This window comes from Kogia breviceps, chromosome 9 (genome assembly GCF_026419965.1).
Source record: "Kogia breviceps isolate mKogBre1 chromosome 9, mKogBre1 haplotype 1, whole genome shotgun sequence".
Taxonomy (NCBI): domain Eukaryota; kingdom Metazoa; phylum Chordata; class Mammalia; order Artiodactyla; family Physeteridae; genus Kogia; species Kogia breviceps.
The window spans coordinates 4831830-4853453 of NC_081318.1; the positions used below are offsets into that span (position 1 = coordinate 4831830).

The 21624-nt window shown below is 49.3% G+C and overlaps 1 protein-coding gene across 4 annotated transcripts in view; it reads right to left on the reverse strand.

Moving 5' to 3' along the window:
• Positions 1-11013: 11013 nt before the first annotated feature.
• LOC131762513 (actin-related protein 3B) overlaps positions 11014-21624 on the reverse strand; it is a 133106-nt gene continuing 122495 nt past the window's right edge. For all 4 annotated transcript variants that reach the window (XM_067041765.1, XM_067041766.1, XM_059074129.2 and 1 more), the window contains 3 exons: positions 13407-13532; positions 12427-12510; positions 11014-11875 (listed from right to left, as the gene is read on the reverse strand). In XM_067041765.1, coding sequence (XP_066897866.1) covers positions 11780-11875; positions 12427-12510; positions 13407-13532 — 306 coding nt within the window. In that variant the 3' untranslated portion in view covers positions 11014-11779. The remainder of the gene's footprint in view (positions 11876-12426; positions 12511-13406; positions 13533-21624) is intronic.

A 21624-nucleotide genomic window follows, 5' to 3' on the forward strand; every position in this document is an offset into this window, starting at 1 on the left:
ACGAGGCGCGGAGTCCAGTGTGCAGAGAAGACCCTTAGCAAGGCCCTGCCCTCAGGAACAGAGCCCCGGGCGTCGGGGAGCAGTAAGTCCTTGGGCCGAAGGAACACAGGAAGATTGCCAACTGCTTCGAGGAGAAGCGAGCCCTGAGCTGGGCCTTCCAAATGTCTGCAAAAGTCAGATTGGCTGAGAACGCAGGCTGGAGGAAGCCGGTTCTCCCCTGAGCCTGGACACTCAATCCCTTAGTGAGAGACATGCTGTTCCCTGCATTCCTGCAGACAGACGGGCTCCTGGCTACATTTTTTTTTTTAATTATTTATTTATTTTATTTCTTTTTGGCCGTGTCGGGTCTCAGTGGCGGTGTGCAGGGTCTTCATTGAGGCGAACAGGATCTTTCCTTGTGGTGCGCAGGCTTCTCTCTAGCTGTGGCGTGCGGGCTTTCTCTTCTCCAGTTGTGGCTCGCAGGCTCCAGGGAACTTGGACTCCGTAGTTTGCAGCACGTGGGCTCTCTCGTTGAGGCCCACGAGCTCAGTAGTTGTGGCGCGCAGCCTTAGCTGCCCCGCAGCATGTGGGATCTTAGTTCCCTGACCAGGGATCGGATCTGCGTCCCGTGCATTGTTAAGGCAGATTCTTTACCCTTGGACCACCAGGGAAGTCCCTGGTTACACTCCTAACAGCCATAGCTATTCTGTTCCAGCAATTGTGCGGAGCCCTTTCCTTTCCATGTATTCCCTCTGTTAATCCTCCCAACCACACGAGGCACGAGGTATGCATCACCACCCTCCTCTTACAGGTGAGGAAACTGATGGGGTACCATGCTCACAGCTGCCCACTGAGACCCCAGCAGCACGGTGGATACCTATCAGCTCCCAGGAACCCAAGGCCTGTGTGTTCCGGGGTCTCGTTATGCATTGAACGGCCTCCCCACAAACCCACATGTCGCAGTCCTAACCAGCAGTACCTCAGAACGTGACCTCATTTGGACATAAGTAGTTTTTTTGGTTTTTGGTTTTTTGGGCCACGCCACGCGGCATGCGGGATCTTATTTCCCCAACCAGCGATCGAACTTATGCCCCTGCAGTGGAAGTGTAGAGTCTTAACCACTGCGGCACCTCCAGGGAAGTCCCAGGAAATACGTAGTTTTGAGGATGTAAGGAGTTGTGATGAGGTCACCCTGGAGCGGGCTGGGCCCCTCCTCTGAGATGACTGGTGGCCTTAAAAGCAGGGAGAAGGTGGACCCAGACACGCACAGAGGGAGCAGGCCATGGAGACCAGAGTTCTGCTGCCACAAGGACGGCCCTGCCGACAACCTGATCTCAGACTTCCGGCCTCCAGACCGTGAGGCAGTGAATTTCTGTTGCTTTAAGCCCCCATTTGTGGTACTTTGTAACCGCAGCTCCGGGAAACTGATACAGGTCTCCTCAACTGTTTCCAGGGCTTCACTGTATCATCACAACACCCCAGAAGAGAGTCGTGGGGCCTCATCACATCCACGCCAAGGCCACTGGAGGCCCAGGGACTCACGGGAACAGCAGGAACAGAGCAGGGGCCAGAACCCCGGCACAGCGGCTACGTCTGAGGTTCTTTTCACCATCACTTGAAGTCTTCTAAGAAAAATGTATTCGGTGGTAGAAATACTTCAAAGGTTTTTATTGAAATAAAGTGACAGCAGCACAGCAGCATAGACTCAGGGTTGGGGCAGTCAGCTTTTGTACTTTGGGTAATGGAAAAATGTAGATGGGACTTCCCTGGCGGCCCAGTGGTTAAGACGCTACGCTTCCAATGCAGGGGGCTTGGGTTCGATCCCTGGTCGGGGAACTAAGATCTCCCATGCCACACAGCACAGCCAAAACTTTAAATAAATAAAGCATATGTATTCTTAAAAAAAAAAAAACTTAAAAAAATGTACTCTGGATCATTCACACATCGCTCCAAATTTCATTTTTCCAACTGAGAGACTAAATACATGAACAGACAGCAGCCAGACCGTACGTGACAACCTGCCTCAGACGCACAGCCTGCAGCGTGTGAGGTAAAATTCGTATTTTACGGCAAGACAAGAAAAATTTAAACATGAAAATTCTTCTCTGCCCTTTGGCCTCCTCTCTCCCCACACTGTGCACCGTGTATCTGCATTAGGCATCGATCAAACCTCCCCCATCAGCAGAAATACCTGCTCAACCAAAAAGAGCAACATTCTCCCAGCATCCAGACAACTCCTTAGGGCTTCCCTGGTGGCGCAGCGGTTGAGAATCCGCCTGCCGATGCAGGGGACGCGGGTTCGTGCCCCGGTCCGGGAAGATCCCACGTGCCGCGGAGCGGCTGGGCCCGTGAGCCGTGGCCACTGAGCCTGCGCGTCCAGAGCCTGTGCTCCGCAACGGGAGGGGCCGCGACAGTGAGATGCCCGCGTACCGCAAAAAGAAATTTTAAAAAGAGAACTCCTTAAAAGATAACATTCCTCCTTGATCTCGTAAGGGTCACATGACCCACCGCGGTGGCACTTAGATCTGGATTATGAAAGCTGTCAATAATACATCATTTAATGTACAGTGCTCTGTCTCAAAAAAAAAAACTTATATAACTATGCCTTGACTTCTAAAGGGCAGAACAGTTCTCAGCTTTCTGAGATGCTCTTCCCGGGTCATAATCCTCAAATTTGGCTCCCATAAAAATTTTCCAATTCTTTCTTAGATCGACTGATTAATTTTTCATCGACAAGCATCAGCCCAGGAAGCCAAAGCACACGTGCAGCTACCAGCCCAAGACAGCCAGGACTCTATCAATAACGGACAGCTTCCCTCATTTCTGCCCGCATTTCCAACTCAGGACCCACTGGGGTAAACCTAACATGCTCCCCTAACCAATCACGTGGGGAAGTTAGCCGCCCTAGGTCCCCTGCGCCCATAGCCTCCACCAGGGCGCCCCGGAGCCCCCTTCCCCTGGATGGACCCCTGCGCTCCACCAGCGCTGAGTGAGCAGCCTCTTGCTTACGTGGTTCTTCATTTATTTCCATACAACAAAGTTTTATCTTCTTTACCACCGATTATTTTTCCCACAACTGAAAGGAAAGCCGCTTTCATCTTTAATTTTCCTCTACATTCTCCAGAAGAGGTGCTGCCATGAAGTAAGACAGCCGGAGGGCAGGGCAGGGGGACAGTCAGCGTCCCCCCTGGATAACGAACGGGAAGAGCCTACGAGATGGAAGGCTGACCACACCCTCCAAAGTTCTGAATCAAAAAAAGTCAAAGTAAATGATCTTTAAAAACCCTTCGCCCTAACCACAAACAGGATGCCCACTAAAACTATAAAAATGAATTAAAATGATTTTCCTCTTTAAGAATATCCACGCCCCCCTCCGGAAAAAAAAAAAAAAAAAAGAATACTCCCCAAAGCACACACTTGTGACTGGAGATTAAAGTAAAGAAAACTGGGGGTTCTCACTCAAGAACAAAGGATGTCAGCGTAACATCCTATCGTTCTTATTTTTATCATACTCGTTAAAAGGGATCTGTTTTCCCTAAAAAATAAAAATTGTCGTCCCAGGGACCAGCACACTATCCATCGCCCCCTCCGCACGGTAGGAATCCCTGGCATCTCTCAATCTTCTCCTGTCGGGGACTTTGTTCATATTTGAAATCAAACTTCCAATGGATAGAAATTATGTCCTTTTACAGAAAAACTGCGTAAATGCAGCCTGCTGACTGTAACACACTGAACGCGTGCATCATCTCAGACGATGAATAAGAGCATAAGAAACGAAAAATGACGGAAAGAAACGCCAAACAGCCCATTTTCTTAATTACAATCCTTCTGCAAAATACCAAAATACTTTCTGTAACTTCAATTTTCCTTTATCACCAATGACCATCAGAAGCACAATTATCATTTCTCTTCAGTTCACAGTAAAATAAAAGTAATTATTCCAAAGTAAAAACCAAAAAATCCTTTTTAGAAACCTCAATTTCCCTCAGTCTACCAAGAGCAAGATGAGAGAGGGCCCTCCACCGACACCCTGATCCGAAGGCGGCTCCCCCTGGGGGATCCCAGAAGGACGGATTCCCCAAACTCGGTCCTCTGGACCACCGGTGCCGAGAGGTGTTACTGTTTCGGGGGCCAGGATGTAGTAGACACGGGACGCAGTGCACTGCACTGTGCTCAGAAGGACATGACACATCCCAGCACATCAAAAGCTCTCGTCAACGGAGTAAAGAAAGATGCTTTCTTAAAAAAAAAGAAAGAAATGTGCTTTCTTTAACACAAGGTTTCCTAAATATATCTGAGCTTGGAACTTGTTTTTCATCTCTCTGCTGTAACAGGCACATCGGAAGCAGTCGCTTGGTATTAAGCCACAGTTCGCTTGCGAGCAGGCCTGAGTAATTTCTGTGGGTCTCCATGGGGGTCTCTGGTCCAAGCCCCGTGTAATCCAGCAAAGCCCGACTCTGTGCGGTGGACACAGACTGGAATTCTGCTCGCCGTCAGTCACTTCGCATCCCACGTCGTCAAGAGGACCTGGTCTTGGGGAGGGCGGGGAGAGGTGAACTGCTTGCTCTAAAGGTCTGTAACTCTCACCCCCACAAATCCATCTCTGATGTTGGGGACAGAACACCAAGTCCCTTTCCCATTCATTCACACGGGCAACAAGCACCCCCCTGTGGGTAAGGAACTGAATAAGGAGAAGTCCAGTATTTACAGCCCCAAGGCTTTCTAGAGCCGTCCACTGGAATGGTAGAGTTTAAGACTTGAGAAAAAATATATACGCTCAAAAATGTATATCCCTTGGTGTGAATGTATCAGTGATTTTTTTCTTTTTTTTTTTAAGAAAAAACAAAATCCTGAAAAATTATCCCCAGGTGTGGTTTTAAGCCCTACCGACATCCTTATTCTGTTTTCATGTAGCTGATTTCCTAACGCGACATTGTGAAACCAGGCACCTACTTTACTATGTCATGAACATAACAACTTCTCAGGGCACTTGCGCGACAAACTCAGTACACACATTATCGTGAGTGGTTTGGTGATCGCGCCAAATTAGAGGGGACGGCTTCCTCCTTGGGAGGGACACTGTTCATCGAGGCTCCGCACAAGTGCTGTCAGCTCTTCAAAAGTTCCTCAACTGTAAGTCAACCCGGACACGAACGGCGTATCACCAGAAAGTCCATAATGCTTTTCATCTTTGCCAGTAGGGGACATTTAAGTTACATATACTATTGTAATAACGTTTTTAAACTCTAGTTCAGAGCACTGCAATGATATCACACAATAATGTTTTGATTACCCATAACGTTTAATTTATCATAGACTGAGAGCTAATGAGTAAATGTTAAAACATACTAATTCAGCTCCAGAAAATGACTGCATAATCAGAAATGCAAGTTCAGTACACCATCCTAATTAAGATGAGTCATGTCAGTGGAAAATGCCAGTTATTTGTACCTTTATAGCTCACAAACTTATTTCTCTTGATAGCTTATTTCTAATTACTATTTAGAGCACTTTCTCTACACTGTGCTGTATCGTAAGTCTTTCTGTAATAGCTCTCAAATACCACTGATTATGGACAAATCACAGCAGCTCTTTTTCTACAAAAGAAACAAAGCACAAAGCTAACAGTGAAAAACACCTACTACTTCTAAATTCAGCAGGAGCAGCTGTCTTTCGGTTTTAGAACCAAAAACTAACTGCACCCACTGGCCGTATAGTCCATTATGCGAAAACCCCCAAAAGCCATCCCCCACCTTCACCTGAAGGTCGTGGCAGTTGGCTGCTCCGATTCCTTTTGCTCACCGTGCCACAGGGTAAAGGCTCGAACTTTCCGCCCGTCTTCCCTGGCTGCCTCCGCCAGACTGTCCGGTCTCACGAGACAACTTTCCCAAGAGAACACTCCAGAGCAGCCCTCGCGTCTGGCAGACTCCCCTCTTTTCTTCCACGTCTGCTCAGACTCTAGAGAAAAGCTACAGCTCTTGGCTGAAACTTCAGGCATGGCTGTACCAACCTGATCATCCACTCCTATGTTTAAAATTGTTTTACGTGGCTGAGGACTTTGTTCTCCAGAGAAAGACCGAGTTCCGCACCCAGCCCCACCTTGGGTGCCTCTACTCCGTCCATACCGGGCCTGTGTGTTAGTGAGGCGTTTAATTGCCGTTATCAGCCCCTTCTGGCTGCTTCCCCGCACCTCCGCGCAACTGGCGTCTCTCGTGGTCTCAGCTGAGTGTCACTTGCCCGGGAAGCTGCGACACCACCACCACCACCACCACCACCACCACCACCACCACCCCCGCCGCTCATCCACCTCCTCACCAGGACCCCTGCGGTATGTCTCAGTGCACCCTGCACTTCTCTCTCCCGTGGCCCTTTCACAGTCTGTGATAATCCGCGATTATCTGCTTAATGCACGGCTCTCCCACTGGAAAGGAACCTCCACCTCAGACTGACACATTCTGGGGCTAACAGGCACTTAGCAAACGTGCGTCGACGGAATGGGGACTTAGCACAGTACCCAGAACCCAGCAAGCACTCGACAAATGATGGCTTTTCCCGTTTTAAAAAAACAAAAACCTGGGCTTCCCTGGTGGCGCAGTGGTTGAGAGTCCGCCTGCCGATGCGGGGGACACGGGTTCGTGCCCCGGTCCGGGAAGATCCCACGTGCCGCGGAGCGGCTGGGCCCGTGAGCCGTGGCCGCTGAGCCTGCGCGTCCGGAGCCTGTGCTCCGCAACGGGAGAGGCCGCAACAGTGAGAGGCCCAAGTACCGCAAAAAAAAAAAAAAACAAAAAAAAACAACTGGAGGCAACCGCACAAACCCAGAGGGTGTGGTCCTATAGACTACAGTGTGAGAGGTGCAGTGAGAGCGGGACCGCAGCCTCCAGTGGTTTCCTTGACTGTGTTCCCATCCCCTCCTAGCTCATCTTTCCAGGAACTCCGGTCATCCGAGTTGTCCAGTAAGGTGGGGTCCTGCGGCCACTGGCGCCCCTGGAGCACATAACCCCCCCATCAGCAGGTGAGCAGGAGAAAGAAATGAACTGACATTAACAAGGACCAGCAACAAGCCGACAGCGATGCCAGAGTCTGGAGGCAGGACTTCAGCTGGCCCGTTCTCTGCTCAGTCGCCAAGTTCAGCCACACTGCAGTGAAAAGGGACACCAAGGGCACCCCTCAGAACTCCTCAGCTGGTCACCACGGCCAAACTAGCTATAAGCATGAGGAGAGACTACTCAGGCCAAAGTGTGTCTGATGGAAAACCATTAAAACTGGATCTGCAGTAAGTGCTAGCGCAGCCACGAGTGACTTAAGTGGCGCTCTGATCAATTACTACAGCTGATCTGACCGCTTAATATTGAAAATATAGCCAATGCCGTATCATTTAAATTTTATTGGCCATCATAAACTCTTGGGTTTGTAATTATTAATTTTTTTTTTTTTTTTTTTTTTTTTGCAGTACGCGGGCCTCTCACCGCTGTGGCCTCTCCCGTTGCGGAGCACGGGCTCCGGACGCGCAGGCTCAGCGGCCATGGCTCACGGGCCCAGCCGCTCCGCGGCACGTGGGATCTTCCCAGACCGGGGCACGAACCCATATCCCCCGCATCGGCAGGCGGACTCTCAACCACTGCGCCACCAGGGAAGCCTTGTAAATATTAATTTTTTAACAATGTATAGCTATATTCCTCTTTTATCAATCAAAATTTTTTGAAATTCTTAGTAGCAAACACTATTAACTTATATATATATATATGATTGTACACACACACACACACAGATAACCAGAAATGATCTGTAGCATCCCAAGCTAAAAACAAGAGGGTAAAACCTGAGAAATCAATCTTCAGAGAATAAACAGCTGCTTACTTATGAGACATAATACAGGGTAGAAAGAACTAATATTTTAACATGAGAAAAATCCTTCCATGATACCAATATCAAGCGATAGGTCTTTTCCTCCTTTTAAACAAGATTTATTTTCATCCGAGCAAGTGAAATTGATGTAACTGCCAGTTAGAACCCCACACAATTATTTTGCCAATCAATTTATTTCTATTTAACAAGCGTGACAGTTACTTTTAAAAGAAACATTATGAAATGGTCTTCAATCAGGTAAAGAATTATTTAACAGATAAATATTCTTAATGGTGCTCTCCTGCAGTGTGAAACGAGCTACACGCTTAATTAACCTCACAAGCCTGTTCAGCACAATCGTACTTTTTACAAACGAGATAAAATGCAGGGATCATACAAAATGAATTCATCACAAAACTGTCGGTACTTCAGTCACACAGAGCTCGTTAGGCGTATTAGTTAAGTTGCAGAATGAACTGGCCATCGCTACCATAAAATATACTCCTGTCTTCAAGATTCCTGCGGGGTCATTTCTTCCGCTGGGCTCTCCCGCTGACCACACTGCAGACGTGTGACACAGCGGAGAGAGGTCCTCTCACAAACGTGTGCTACGGCATCACACACCCACCTGTCAGGTATATGGAACACCTACTGGACTCATGGCTTAAGAGCCAGATTTTTTTTTTCAGAAAGCTACTAAGTTCTCAACAGCTTTACTGAGATATAATTAACATGCTACAGAATTCACTTACTTAGTGTGTATAATGCAATGGCTTTTAGTGTATCCCCAGAGCTGTACAATCCTTACTAGGATCAACTTCAGACACTTTACTCATCCCAGAAAGAAACCCCATACCTATTGGTAGGTACATTTCCTCCTAACCTTTCATCCCCCAACCCTCTCCCAGGAGACCAATGATCTATTTGATATAAGAGCTAGATTAGGGGAAGGATGTGTACAATTTTATTTTTTATCTTTTAAAAAAATTTTTATTGGAGTATAGTTGATTTACAATGTTGTGTGTTAGTTTCAGGTGCACAGCAAAGTGACTGTTATACACATACATGTATCCACTCTTTTTTAGATTCTATTCCCATATAGGTCATTACAGAGTATTGAATAGAGTTCCCTGTGCTATACAGCAGGTTCTTATTAGTTATTTATTTTATAAATAGTAGTGTGTATATGTCAACCCTAATCCTTCAATTTATCCCTCCCCGCCTTTCCCCCATAAGTTTGTTTTCTACATCTGTGACAATATTTCCATTTTGTAAATAGGTTCATTTGTACCATTTTTTTAGATTCTACATGTAAGCGATATCATATGATATGTGTCTTTCTCTGTCTGCCCTACTTCACTTCGTCTGATCATCTCTAGGTCCATCATCTGTGTCGCCGCAAATGGCATTATTTCATTCTTTTTTATGGCTGAGTAATACTCCGTTTTATACATGTACCGCAGCTTCTCTATACATTCAAGAGATAGGTGTTATATCTTTAAAAGTCTTAAAGTCAAGATGGGTAACACCCCAGACACCCAAAACCCAGCTTTCACCCCAGGTTACCCAAACACACAACACTTCTCACTATACAGCACACCCAGCCTGGAAAAACCAGGGATGAAGTCTTGGTGTGAACAGGAACTTAATTCAGTATTTAAGGGGCACCCACCACGTGCCGGGCATTGCGAAGGTCCTGGGGGCACAAAAATCAGTCCCGTTTTCCAGAACCTCAGTCAGGTGAGGGACAGAGGGCATAGCTGGTGCGTGGGTAAGAAGAGGCTGACTCGGTGGGGAAGGTCAGAGGCGGCTTCGCACGTGGGTGATGCTGGAGCCGAGGGCGAGAGCACTCAGGGGAAGAGCCCCCTCCTGGGGCTGGTGGTCCCTTCAGGACGCTGAGCACCAGCCTCCCCTTGAAATAACACCGCGAGGTACCGAAAAGGAGCTTCCAGATCCCAGCGTGTTCAACTGAAGCACGTCCACGGGACACGCATAGCCAAAACTGAGGCATCCTCAGTTTTTTTTTTGAAGCTGGGGCGGCAAAGGGCCCCGGTGGGAAGACGCCCACTGAGACCGGAGGCAGGAGGGGCCCCGAAGGTCCCACGGTTCCTGAACAGCAGACGAGGGTGGCGGAAGCGGTGTCAGGGAAGGTGACTCCCGCCAACACGTAGGTGCACGGGGCCTGCGCGAGCGCTGGGAGAGCTGTGATACGGCGGCTGGAAGACCAGGAGAAAGCAGCCCAGCCCCGGGGCCCTGAGCAGAGCAGACCCCAGCGGGGGTCCAAAGGAGAGTTTGGACAAAGGAGGAAGCAAGTAGCCTGAGACTGTGCACCGAGGAGCTGGAGGGCCTGGGCTCGCTGACCATCACGAGCAAGTGGCAGAGGGAGCGCCTACCGCCTGGGAAAACCGATTTTACCACGCTGGGCGGAAAGACTCCTTTACTATCCCAAACTTCTTAACCTTAAAAAGTAAAACCGGGGGCTTCCCCGGGGGCGCCGTGGTTGAGAATCCGCCTGCCGATGCAGGGGACCACGGGTTCGCGCCCCGGTCCGGGAAGATCCCACGTGCCGCGGAGCAGCTGGGCCCGTGAGCCGTGGCCGCTGCGCCTGCGCGTCCGGAGCCTGTGCTCCGCAGCGGGAGGGGCCACAGCAGTGAGAGGCCTGCGTACCGCAAAAAAAAAAAAAAAAAAAAAAGTAAAACCGAATGTTTCTTTACAAAGGCAAATTTTCAGAGAATAAAACATACTTCATGACCTAGAAGAAATACCATAAATGACAGTTTAAAAAGTAACCTAAGTAGTATATGAAGAATGGGGTAAAACTAAATCTCCTAATTTAGCAAACTGGCCTTTCACTGCTGGCCTTTCAGGCCAGCAATCCACTGGGCAGATGTCAGAGTAGCTACTCAAGGCTTACAGCCATGAATTCTGCATTCCCAGGAAGGGGTGGTGGGAACCACAAGGCGTGCCCCTCCGCCCGGTCCCCCGCGCTCACAGGCCCACCCACACCACTTCCGACGGCTGGGTGGTCACCGCAGGACAGGTAATCCACGTCACTTTAGGAAACCTCCTCCCCAAAACGTGGTGTCAATCATCAAAGCCCCCACACACGTGAAGCACATTTCAGTATTCTTTGAAAGAAGTTCAGGCACAAAGAGGAAAAGCAAAAGACCACTACAGCACAAGAGGGGATCTTTATAAAGAGTCTAACTGCTTTTATTACAATGGTGCAAGGTAGTATTTCATCCAACACTCACCGACAGCAAACCGGCACCTTCCGTAAGACAATTCCAGAAAGTTCAAACAAGAAAATGAAAAGATGCGTTGTCTGTAACAACTGTGATACAACACTGCTCAGTGTTTAAGCTTCACGTGGCTCCAATAAAGTGTAACCACTTCCTAGCAAACATGTGGCCAAAAAAGTTTGCTCTGCTTCGTTTTGTTTGCCTGCAAACAAATCAGAACATGCCTCACACTTAAAAACGTTTTATGACAACACTCCATGACATCGACATCTACTGGTGCTTGGGATCAGCCAGTTGTACCAAATACCATAAAATACAAAACGATAGGAAATATAAACATCAATCTGTATTTCAAGTTCATAACATTTTATTTACAAAAATAGTCTGGGAGGAAAAGGGTTGAGAGCCCCATACTCTGCCCTGGGGTGGGAGCCATTCTGCTCCGTGTTCTAGGGTTTTCCGTAACAAGTCTGAGAGTCGCAGCTGAACTCCTCCGGAATTGAATCTGTGGACTCGAAGCTCGGGAGGAGAGGAGAGCGGGGGGCGGGGGGGGCGGGCGGGCGCGGAGATGGCTTTGCCGGGCTGCCCGGCACCACGGCACGCGCACTATGTCACTACGTACAGAGGCCGGTCTCCTCCTCCTCCTCCTCCGGGTCTGAAGGACACTTGCACACCGCCGCGACGCCACCGGAAGGGCGGTGTCGAAGCCACCACTAAGACATGACTCCAAAGACGGGGTTGTGGCGGCAGAGGCTGGGGCCGTGCTCCTCGTAGCCCTTCTTGGTGTGACAGACCTGAAAGAACTCCGGCTGCAAAGCACAACCAGCGCAGGGGCATAAACACTCCCGGAGGGAGACAAAACCAAGTAAACGACCGAGCAAAGGAGAAGCTCTCGCACCCCCAACCTCCGTGCTCTCCCCGGTGACCTCTGTCACAGACTCCGACCTCTTCCAAACGGGGGCTTATTTCATTTTTTCGAAACTTACTCAGCTTCTATGTGCAACCACGTGCTCGCCCTAAATGAGTAGCTTGTTAGCCAGTCCCAAATTTGAGGCAAGAAAGTAGTAATTACTCGGAAACGGCACTGGAACTAACGATTAATGCAAGACGTTTGAGGTTATTTTTGGATTCTCTTATCCCTATTATCTGTAACCCCTAATTGGCAAGGATGCTTACGAATTAGCCGTGCAGTTTAAATGGTCATTAAAGTTATTTCTTCTATCTCAGAATTAAACGTGCGGCTGTTTAGAGCCACACACAATTAGAACACACATAATTTAACCTCCAAAAGACAGTATTTATTCAAACCCAGCAGAGGACACAGAGATGAAAAGACAGCACAATCCAGAAAAGGACTTACAGTTGAGGCCAGCATGGAGCCTCCAAACCACACCGCATACCGCTGCATATGATGGGTTATCACCTGGACCTCCACGGGCTTGGGCTGGAAGGGGAAGTGACGTGTGCTGACTCACCTGTGCAGCCGCCCTTCCACCTACCGGACACACGGCTCCGCTCGGCGAGCCTCCTCCCATCCCGCAGGCCCTGCCCTCCATCCAAGCCCCTCTGCCCAGGGGCGAGCGGAGCAGCCACACTGCACCCTGAAAGGCAGGCTCTCAGCCACTCCCGCTGCCAAATCCACCTGCCCCCCCCCCACCGGCCCCAGCGCCAGGCGGTGCAAAGAACTAAGCACACAAGTCAAGGGTTGCCTCTATCTAAAGGCATTTTAAAAAGTAAAATATCCAAGCAAATAACCGAACAGATTTTTTTTTAACTGAACAAATTAGATGTTTTAGCATTTAGAGATAATTCCAAATAACACTAAGTGTCCCCAAAATACTGTAAGTATTTTGCCAACAGTGTGAACCCACTAGGTGAGGACACACAGGTTACCTCCCATTCACCCCACACCAAAGCCCGAGCCTGCTTGGGTAAACTGAGTAAATTCACCAGCTAGTTAAGAATTATTGTCTTGGAGGAACGCAGCATGAACGCCCCACTCGTGTTACTTATCTGCGTTTAATGAGAACGCTCCCCAAGGACGTTAACGTCCCTCACTGTAAACTGACCCCATCTCCTTGGGGTGCTGGTCATTACGCGACACAGCTGACCTCTGACACACACAGGAAACCGCCGGCGTGCGTGGCTCGGAGGACGGTGTAAAGCTGCGCGGCTGCCTCAGGAGGTCCGTGTCCGCCCTGACCGCACACCCGGGGCGAGTCCGGGTGACAAACCTCTAAATGTCACTTCACGCGGTGGCTGAGAGTGGCTGCAACCTGCGCTTCTCCCTCGCGGCCCCGACGGGCGCACCCACCGGCCTGTGCTGCGGAGGGGCCTCACCTTTATTCTGCCACCGCTGAGCTCCTCACTGAGTCTCAGTCTGGCGTCCACCACCCTCTTTAAGTCTCTCTGCAGGCGACGTCCAAAGTCCCTGAACATCGTTGAGCCCCCTGAAAGAACGACATTCTAAAAGACACAAAGCAGAGGTTTCCTCGCATGAAATCACCCGCCCACGCTGGCCTAGTGACCCGCCCACGACACACCCCATGCGCCCAATCGCTTGTTTGAATAACACGCTTCAATCTACGTGAAAAGATAATCACCGAAGCAGAGCGAATGCTATCAAGAAAGTATAAACTGTACTTTTTTTTCCTGTGTCACCAATTCTTTCTCTTGGTGCTCTTCCTCAATTATAACCAAGTGAAAACACGCTGGCTGTTCCACTTCTCAAAGGGCCATCTTCTACCAACACCCCTCCCCTTTTCTCTTGACAAACTGCAAATCTAGACCTTTCAGACAAGATCCTGCCCCAGGATCAACATCACGAAGAATCACTGCTGCACCCTGTCACCTGTGGAGAAACCGCTCAGAAACAACAGGGGACGGTCGGGCTCCTATCAGAGTCAAGGGGCCACCGACCCAAGCTGATCTCAGGGGTCACCCCTGCTCGCCGACGCTCCTCCTCGGCCTGGCCAGGAGCTGAGAGAACCAGGACCACGTCCCGGGCAGCTCACTCGGCAGCCTTAATAGAGCAAAACAGAGCATTCTGATCCGCACCTTCTTGAAGAGACAGGTCTCTTCACCTGCTAACACCTTTACAGAAACTGCGTTATCTGTTCGCTACGGAGAATCACAATTTAGAAGCATTCTTGATATTTTGGGCATCATATCTTAGAATAAGCCTCACAGTTCAATCCTCGACTTCATAAATTATATTGCTTAAAAAACTTTATCTAAATCCATCACTGCGCTTCCAATTCTGTCACCTGCACTTATTAGCACTCTTTCTAGCATTTTTCTCTCCAGTCCAGGATACAGTCTTGGGTCAGTTGCTGTAATTACTTCTCATACCTCTGTAATGGATTTTTTAATTTAAAAATTAACTCACCAGGGTATGAAAACGAAATGTTCGTTAAGATCAGAAGCACTGCAAGATCTTGAGTTGCTTTCAAAGGTGTAACACGTAAGATTCATTTTTTCATTCATTCACACAACAATAAAAACGGTGCTGTGCATACGCTGTGTATACATGGTCAGATGATTTTAGACAAAGTAGCCAAGATACGTCAACAGGAAAAGAATAGTCTTTGCAACAAACGATGCTGAATAATTAATATCCACAGAGGAGAAATGAACACGTGCTTACTTACCTTACTTACTTCACACACACAATTTAACTCAATATGGATCACAGATTTAAATGCAAGGGCTAAAACTTACACAGCTTCTAGAAGAAAATATTTTCTTAAAGTCTTCATGACTATGATGTAGGCAAAGATGTCTTTGATCAGACATAAAAAGCGTGAACCATAAAAAATAAAAACTGATAAACTGAACTTTATAAAATGAAAACTTCTGTTCTTCAAAAGATACCACTGAGAAAATGAAAAGACAAACCAGACTTAGGAAAAAGTATTTGCAATACATACATCTAACAAAGGACTTATATCCAGAATATAAAAAGAACTCTTAACACTCAATAATAATATAAACAAGCCAATTAAAAAATGAGCAAAAGATTCAAACAGACATTTCACAAAAGAAGATACACAAGTGACCGGTAAGTACGTGAAAAGATAGGCAACAGCATTTGTAATCAGGATCACACAAACCAAATCCATTACACACCAAGTTTAGGTTAAAATACAAAACAAATGAAACTCTTGCACATTGCTGGTGGAAGTATAAACGATACAATCACTTTGGGGAAAAGTTCAGTCGTTTCTATAGTCAGTGGTTACTGTTGTCTTTCTTAAAGACTTTGGCACTTCTCAAATTTTCTAAATGCATTTTAAGCCAGAAACGATAATCCTCGCTCACCTGTAGAGTCTACGTTTCCTACACCAAGATCGTGTTTTAATGGTGCTGTCCGCCGACCTGCTGAAAGGCCGCGGAGTCCAATTTGCACGGCACCTCCTCACTCAGTGCGGCTGTGCTATCTGCTTACCCAGACCACCGTGTGGACTGGGTTCTTCTACAGACTGCAGCTTACTCTGCTGCGTAGCTGTTTATCTCATGATGTCAAATAAAAAAGCCTCAATTGTAAACTACTTCTACAAAAGCAAAGCCCCTGCCTTTATGCTAGTAAAGAACATCCTAGCACATGTCACCATGAACACTACACACAGCCTGTTAGCCACCTGACGTTTAAGCCAGAAAGGCAAAGTCTATGTTAATAATAAGCTCATCCAATACCTTATACAGTATTAAAATAACAAAAACTCCCATTCCTGTAACGCTAAGTGTATTTTGTGCTGGAGACTCTATTCATGCTCTTAATCCCGTCTTGACAGACGCGCCGTGCCCCTACCCACCATGCTATTCCTCCTCCGTTAACCAGAGGCACAAAGTAAGAGGCTCGCAGCGAAGTCTCCGCCCCCACCGCTCGCTACCGGTTAAGCTGACAACCCTCCCGGCAACCACCCCTGCGTGGAAATTTTGAAAGGTCTGTGTCCCTCTTTAGGGACAAGAGCTTTTTTAAAAATAAAAAAATTCACAGCTTTTTAGAGGAGTATGCAACTTCTTCTGTTACAGCAGTTCTCAAACTTTTAAAAAAATATTTATAAAATATTTTTATTTTTGGCCACGTTAGGTCTTAGCTGTGGCACGTGGGCTCTCTAGTTATGGCGCATGGGATCAGTAGTTGCGGCGTGAGGGCTTAGTTGCCCCACGGCATGCAGGACCTTAGTCCCCAACCAGGGATCGAATCGGCGTCCCCTGCATTGCAAGACGGATTCTCAAGCACTGGACCGCCAGGGAAGTCCCGGCACGAGCTTTTTTACTCTCAGATGGAACCCAAAGACTGCAATCCCAGCAAAGTTTGAACAAACTTACTTCTCAAAAGTGGGCCGTACGATATCCCGCCCTGTCCTAGAGGAAATCCAACTCCAAGCTGGCTCGAAATGTCTTCCGAGAATTACCTGCACGTCTCCTCCCCGGTGACTCCTCTTCTCCCCTCAGCTGCTGTAACCTGGCCTCTGTCCGCATCCTCACCGAGAACCCAGGGGCCACCTCGACCCCCGTCCTGGGAGACCTCTCGGCGTCAGCTGACACGGCTGATGACAGCTGTCTCCCCCTGACTCGCGGAGTGTTCTTCCTCTTCTTTCTTCGACTGCTCCTTTCCTGGCTTCTTGGATGGTTAACTTCACGTGTCAGCTTGGTGTGGCTACAGCACCCGATGACTGACCCGCACGGCAACCTCGGGGTCGCTGCGAAGGTACTCTGCGGATGTGGTCAACGTTAGGAAAGGAGCGCGCTCCCTGACGCGGATGGGGCCTCTTGCAAGGAGCCAGAGGCCCTGGGAGCTAGAAGGAGGCGCTCCCTCCGCGAGCAGGAGAAGCTGGCCTCCAGCCGGTGCCCACGGGAGGCCACGCCCTCCCTGGAGGCTCAGGGCACACCTGCTTAAGGCTGTCAAAACAGTGTCAAAACACTCACCATCGGCCCCTCCTCACTCTCTCCTAACAATAAGCCCCTGGAAGCTCCTCTCCACCCGGCCGGGCGGTGCTCAGCTGTGACATCACTCTTCCCTCCCCAGCGGCACACGGATCCCGCCACTTCCGGACACCTGGGCAGGAAGCATCAACTGTGGGGGTGCGTGTGGAGCCGGGGCGGGACCAGCAAGCCCTGAGCCTGCTCTGCCCACCGCCCGGCCCCAAGCCGCCCGCCCATCTGCTCACACGTCAGACCGCACTTGGGATCTCACCTGAATACAAGGCCTACGGTGAAAAGGGTTGAACAAACCAACAGCGTCTTAAAATGTGTATTTCGCTCTCTCAAGTATTAAAGATACTTCAACTCGTTCACCATTAAGAATACATATATAACTCACTTTGCAATAGCTCCTCTGATTTAAAAGGTATTAACATACTTATATATAACCCAACTCCAGCAATCTGTTCCAGAAAAATCACTCCTTGAGCCACATCAAGATGCAGTCACGTCTGCCTGACAAACACAGCGAATGAGAATTTTTAACAACTCCCAGCCCACTGCCAAAGCAGGTCTAAAGATACTGAACTGCCAGCCCCGCTTTCCCTCCCGGACTCGCCCCCCACCACCTTCAGTACCGCTCTGGGCTCCGCCCGGAGCAGCGTTCTGCAGCCTCTGCCCTGCGCCCGCACTCCCACCTGTGCCAGGAGCCCTCCCCCCGGCTTGCACCCCCACCTCACCTCTGCAGGCCGAGCCCTCAGACCAGCTCCCTGCCACCTTCCCCAAGCCTTCCTTGAGCCCCTCTCATTAAACTTCCGAGACACCGCAATTAACGACATTTAGCTTGTGGTGGTTCCCGTGAGAATTATTTCGGTATTATTTTTAGCTTTTCTATAAGCTCTTGAAGACAAGATCCATCTCTCATACATACTTAAATCCTCTAAGTTAACAACAACAGTGTCTTGTATTTAGTAGAGACCCAGCTGCATTACAAAGCAACTCAGAATTGGCTTTGCCCTCGAGAAAAGCATGAAAGCTACTAAAACGCTGACTAACCCCAGAGTGAGCTACTTGCTAACAGTGGCTCTCCATTTAGCTGCACATGAAAATCATCTGGGAAGCTTTGAAAATCCGGGTGCCCAGAACAATTACATCAGAATCCCTGGGGGAGGGGCCCAGACATCAGTATATTTTAATGCTCTGGGGGTGACACCCATGGACAGTCGGGGCCGAAAACGTCTTGTTCCAAGCAGCACCTGCTGCTTGCAATGACTTGGCTTCGTGGGGAAATCACAGGCCTCCAAGACTTGGCTCTCACACACGAGTCCCCTCCAGACCCGACCTCCATCACACTTAGACGCTGAACAGAAAAAGGGGGCCTGTGAATACCCTTCTGATCTATACAGGCCAGACTGAAATAAAAATTAGATTATAACTCCTTTTGTCCAAGAAACACTGTTTTACGTTTTTGAAGATTCTAAATTTTCAAAGCCACATTTCATTCTCCACTGACTTCTTTTTCTTGTGTACCAGCCTGAGGAAGGCGTTAATTCAACCACCAAGAAGGTCTCGGGAGTTCCCTCCTGCTCGCTTCACCAGAAGCAACTCCACCTACGGTTCCCAAGACTGAGCCTGGGAAACATTAAGAGGTCCAGGCCCGACTGGTCCAGACAGCGCCTTTGGGAGCAGGTGAGGCAAAGGGGAGACGCCTTCCTCTGACGCCGAGCAGCAGACCTCCGGGCACCAAGCAGCAGCCTCAGAACCCTTCCTGCGGGGCCTGTGGATTCCCCTCTGGCCAGTGTGGCCCCCTCAGCCGCCCGTCTGCACCTGTGGGCACTGCGGGGACAGCGCACGGAGGCAGAAGTCAGGAAACCAGCCTCCTGGAGGGGCACCGTGCCCGGGCACGGAATCCAGCAGGGCTCAGCAGGCGGGCCGCCTCCCCCTGGCAGTCGTGAGTTTCCTTGGGTACGAACCTGCTGCCTACTTCTTTAGCGGTTACTGAGTACTCTGTAAGCCCCATGGCACGTGTCTGGGACACTGACAGGAGTGGGCCCAGCAGGTAGGAAGAAACATCAGTAACAGAGGAGGGAACGGCAAAGTAACGGGAAGACTGGAGAGGAAAGACGTGCTACCTAAAGACACGTGAACACAGCTCTCCAGAGCAAGACGCCCACGTGTTCTGCAGAAGCACTTGTATGTAGTATGTCTCTAATTACTTTCAAAATCCCACAAACTGTACATCTGTGCATTTCATGAACACAGATGTCGCAGTGGAAGGTTCTTTCCATGGCAAGCTCGCGGCTAAACTCTGGAGGAGGAGGAGGAGGAGGAGGAGGAAAGCAGGACCGAAAGTTCAGAGTGAATCCGAAGAACAAGGCCGCCCGCCCAGGACGCTGGCCCGGGAGCCCGGAACACGGGGTGACAGCCTCTGGAGGCGAGGGGGCAGAGCAGTGGCCGGCGGGGCCCCGGGGTGAGAGGAGCCTCTCCCAACAGCAGCCCTGGCTGCAGTCAGCGAATGAGTGCGTGAGGCCTGAGCCGGGAAGTGTGAGAATCAAGAAACAAGTGTGAGAATCAAGAAACAAGTGTGAGAATCAAGAAACAAGTGTGAGAATCAAGAAACAAGTCCCTTTCGTGGTGGCCGTGGCAGAGGTGCTGGCAGACAGTCCTCACCCTCCCCACGTCCAGGGATGGCAGTGCGGCCGGGCCACATGGCAGCGACGGGCCACAGGCGGGAGCCACGTGCCTGCCAGCCACCCCCCTGCAGGGGAGACCACCAGGGTGACGCTCCAGGGGAGCCGCCCCGCAGGGGACAGTCCGTGAACACACGAGTGAACGTGCGCTGCGAGCGCCGAGACGCCAGGGCTAGCTTCTCACCTGCTGGCTGGCAGGGCAGACCGGGCCCCGCCGTGTCCCTCCTTCCCCACGGGGTACAGAGCCCGACAGAGGAGAAAAACATGGCCCACCCCCAGTCGGCCCCCCACCAAGGCTACTGAGATCCTAAACCACTCGCAAGGCTGCCGTAACTCGGCCAAGGTCCCACACAGGAGCACTCACACGGCTGGCAGAGCGGGGCCAGGCGACCAGGGCCAAGCAGAAAGCCCTTGGGTGCCGCAGGGAAGAAATGACTTTTCCAGGGGGTGAAGCGGTCGGGACAGGGTTTCCCTCTTTGCGGAATCGTCTTCCTTCCACGTTTTACATAATCTTCCGTGTGATGTGGTGGGAAAAGCACGAGTTTTCAGAGGTGTGGCAAGCGGACTCAAAATTCAACCCTGCCACTTCGCTGAGTGATCCTACCCGGAGCTTAACCCCTCTCAAAACTCAACTGTCTGTTGGACAGCTACGTGTAAGAGAATGACATCAGAGCACTCTCTAACCCCATGTACAAAAATCAACTCAAAACGGGTTAAAGACCTAAATGTAAGACCAGAGGCCATAAAACTCCTAGAAGAAAACATAGGCGGAGCACTCTTGGACATAAATCATAGCAATAGTTTTCAGATCTGTCTCCTAAAGCAAAGAAAATAAAAGCAAAAATAAACAAATGGGACCTAATTAAACTTAAAACGTTTGCACAGCAAAGGAAACCATCAATAGAACGAAAAGACAACCTACTGAGTGGGAGAAAATATTTGCAAATGATACGACTGATAAGGGGTTAATATCCAAAATATATAAACAGCTCATACAACTCAACATGAGAAGAAACAAACGACCCAATCAAAAAATGGGCAGAGGATCTGAACAGACGTTTTTCCAAAGACGACACACAGATGGCCAAAAGGCAGGTGAAAAGTTGCTCAACACCGTTAATCATCAGAGAAATGCAAATTAAAACCACAATGAGCTGTCACCTCACACCTGTCAGAAAGGCTATCATCAAAAATACCACAAAGGGCTTCCCTGGTGGCGCAGCGGTTAAGAATCCGCCTGACAGTGCAGGGGACGCGGGTTCGTGCCCCGGTCTGGGAAGATCCCACATGCCGCGGAGCGGCTGGGCCCGTGAGCCACAACTACTGAGCCTGCGCGTCCGGAGCCTGCGCCCCGCAACGGGAGAGGCCGCAACAGTGAGAGGCCTGCTCACTGCGATGAAGAGTGACCCCCACTCGCTGCAACTGGAGAAAGCCCACACGCAGAAACGAAGACCCACCACAGCCAAAAATAAATAAATAAATAAATAAATTTATTTTTTTAAAAAAAATACCACAAAAACAAATGTTGGAGAGGGTGTGGAGAAAAGGGAACCCTTGTGCACTGCTGGTGGGAATGTAAACTGGTGCAGCCACTATGGAGAATAGTATGGAGGTTTCTCGAAAAGCTAAAAATAGAACTACCTAATGATCTAGCAATTCTACTTCTGGGTATTTATCCAAAAAAAATGAAAACACTTAACTCAAAAAGATATATGCACTCCTATGTTCATAGCAGCATTACTTACAATTGCTAAGATATGGAAGCAACCTAAGCGTCCATCAACAGATGAATGGATAAAGAAGCTGTGGTATATATATATATGTGTATGTGTATATATATATATATACACATACATACACAAGGAAATATTACTCAGCCATAAATAAGAATGAAATGTTGCCATTTGCAGCAACATGGATGGACTTGGAGGGTATTATGC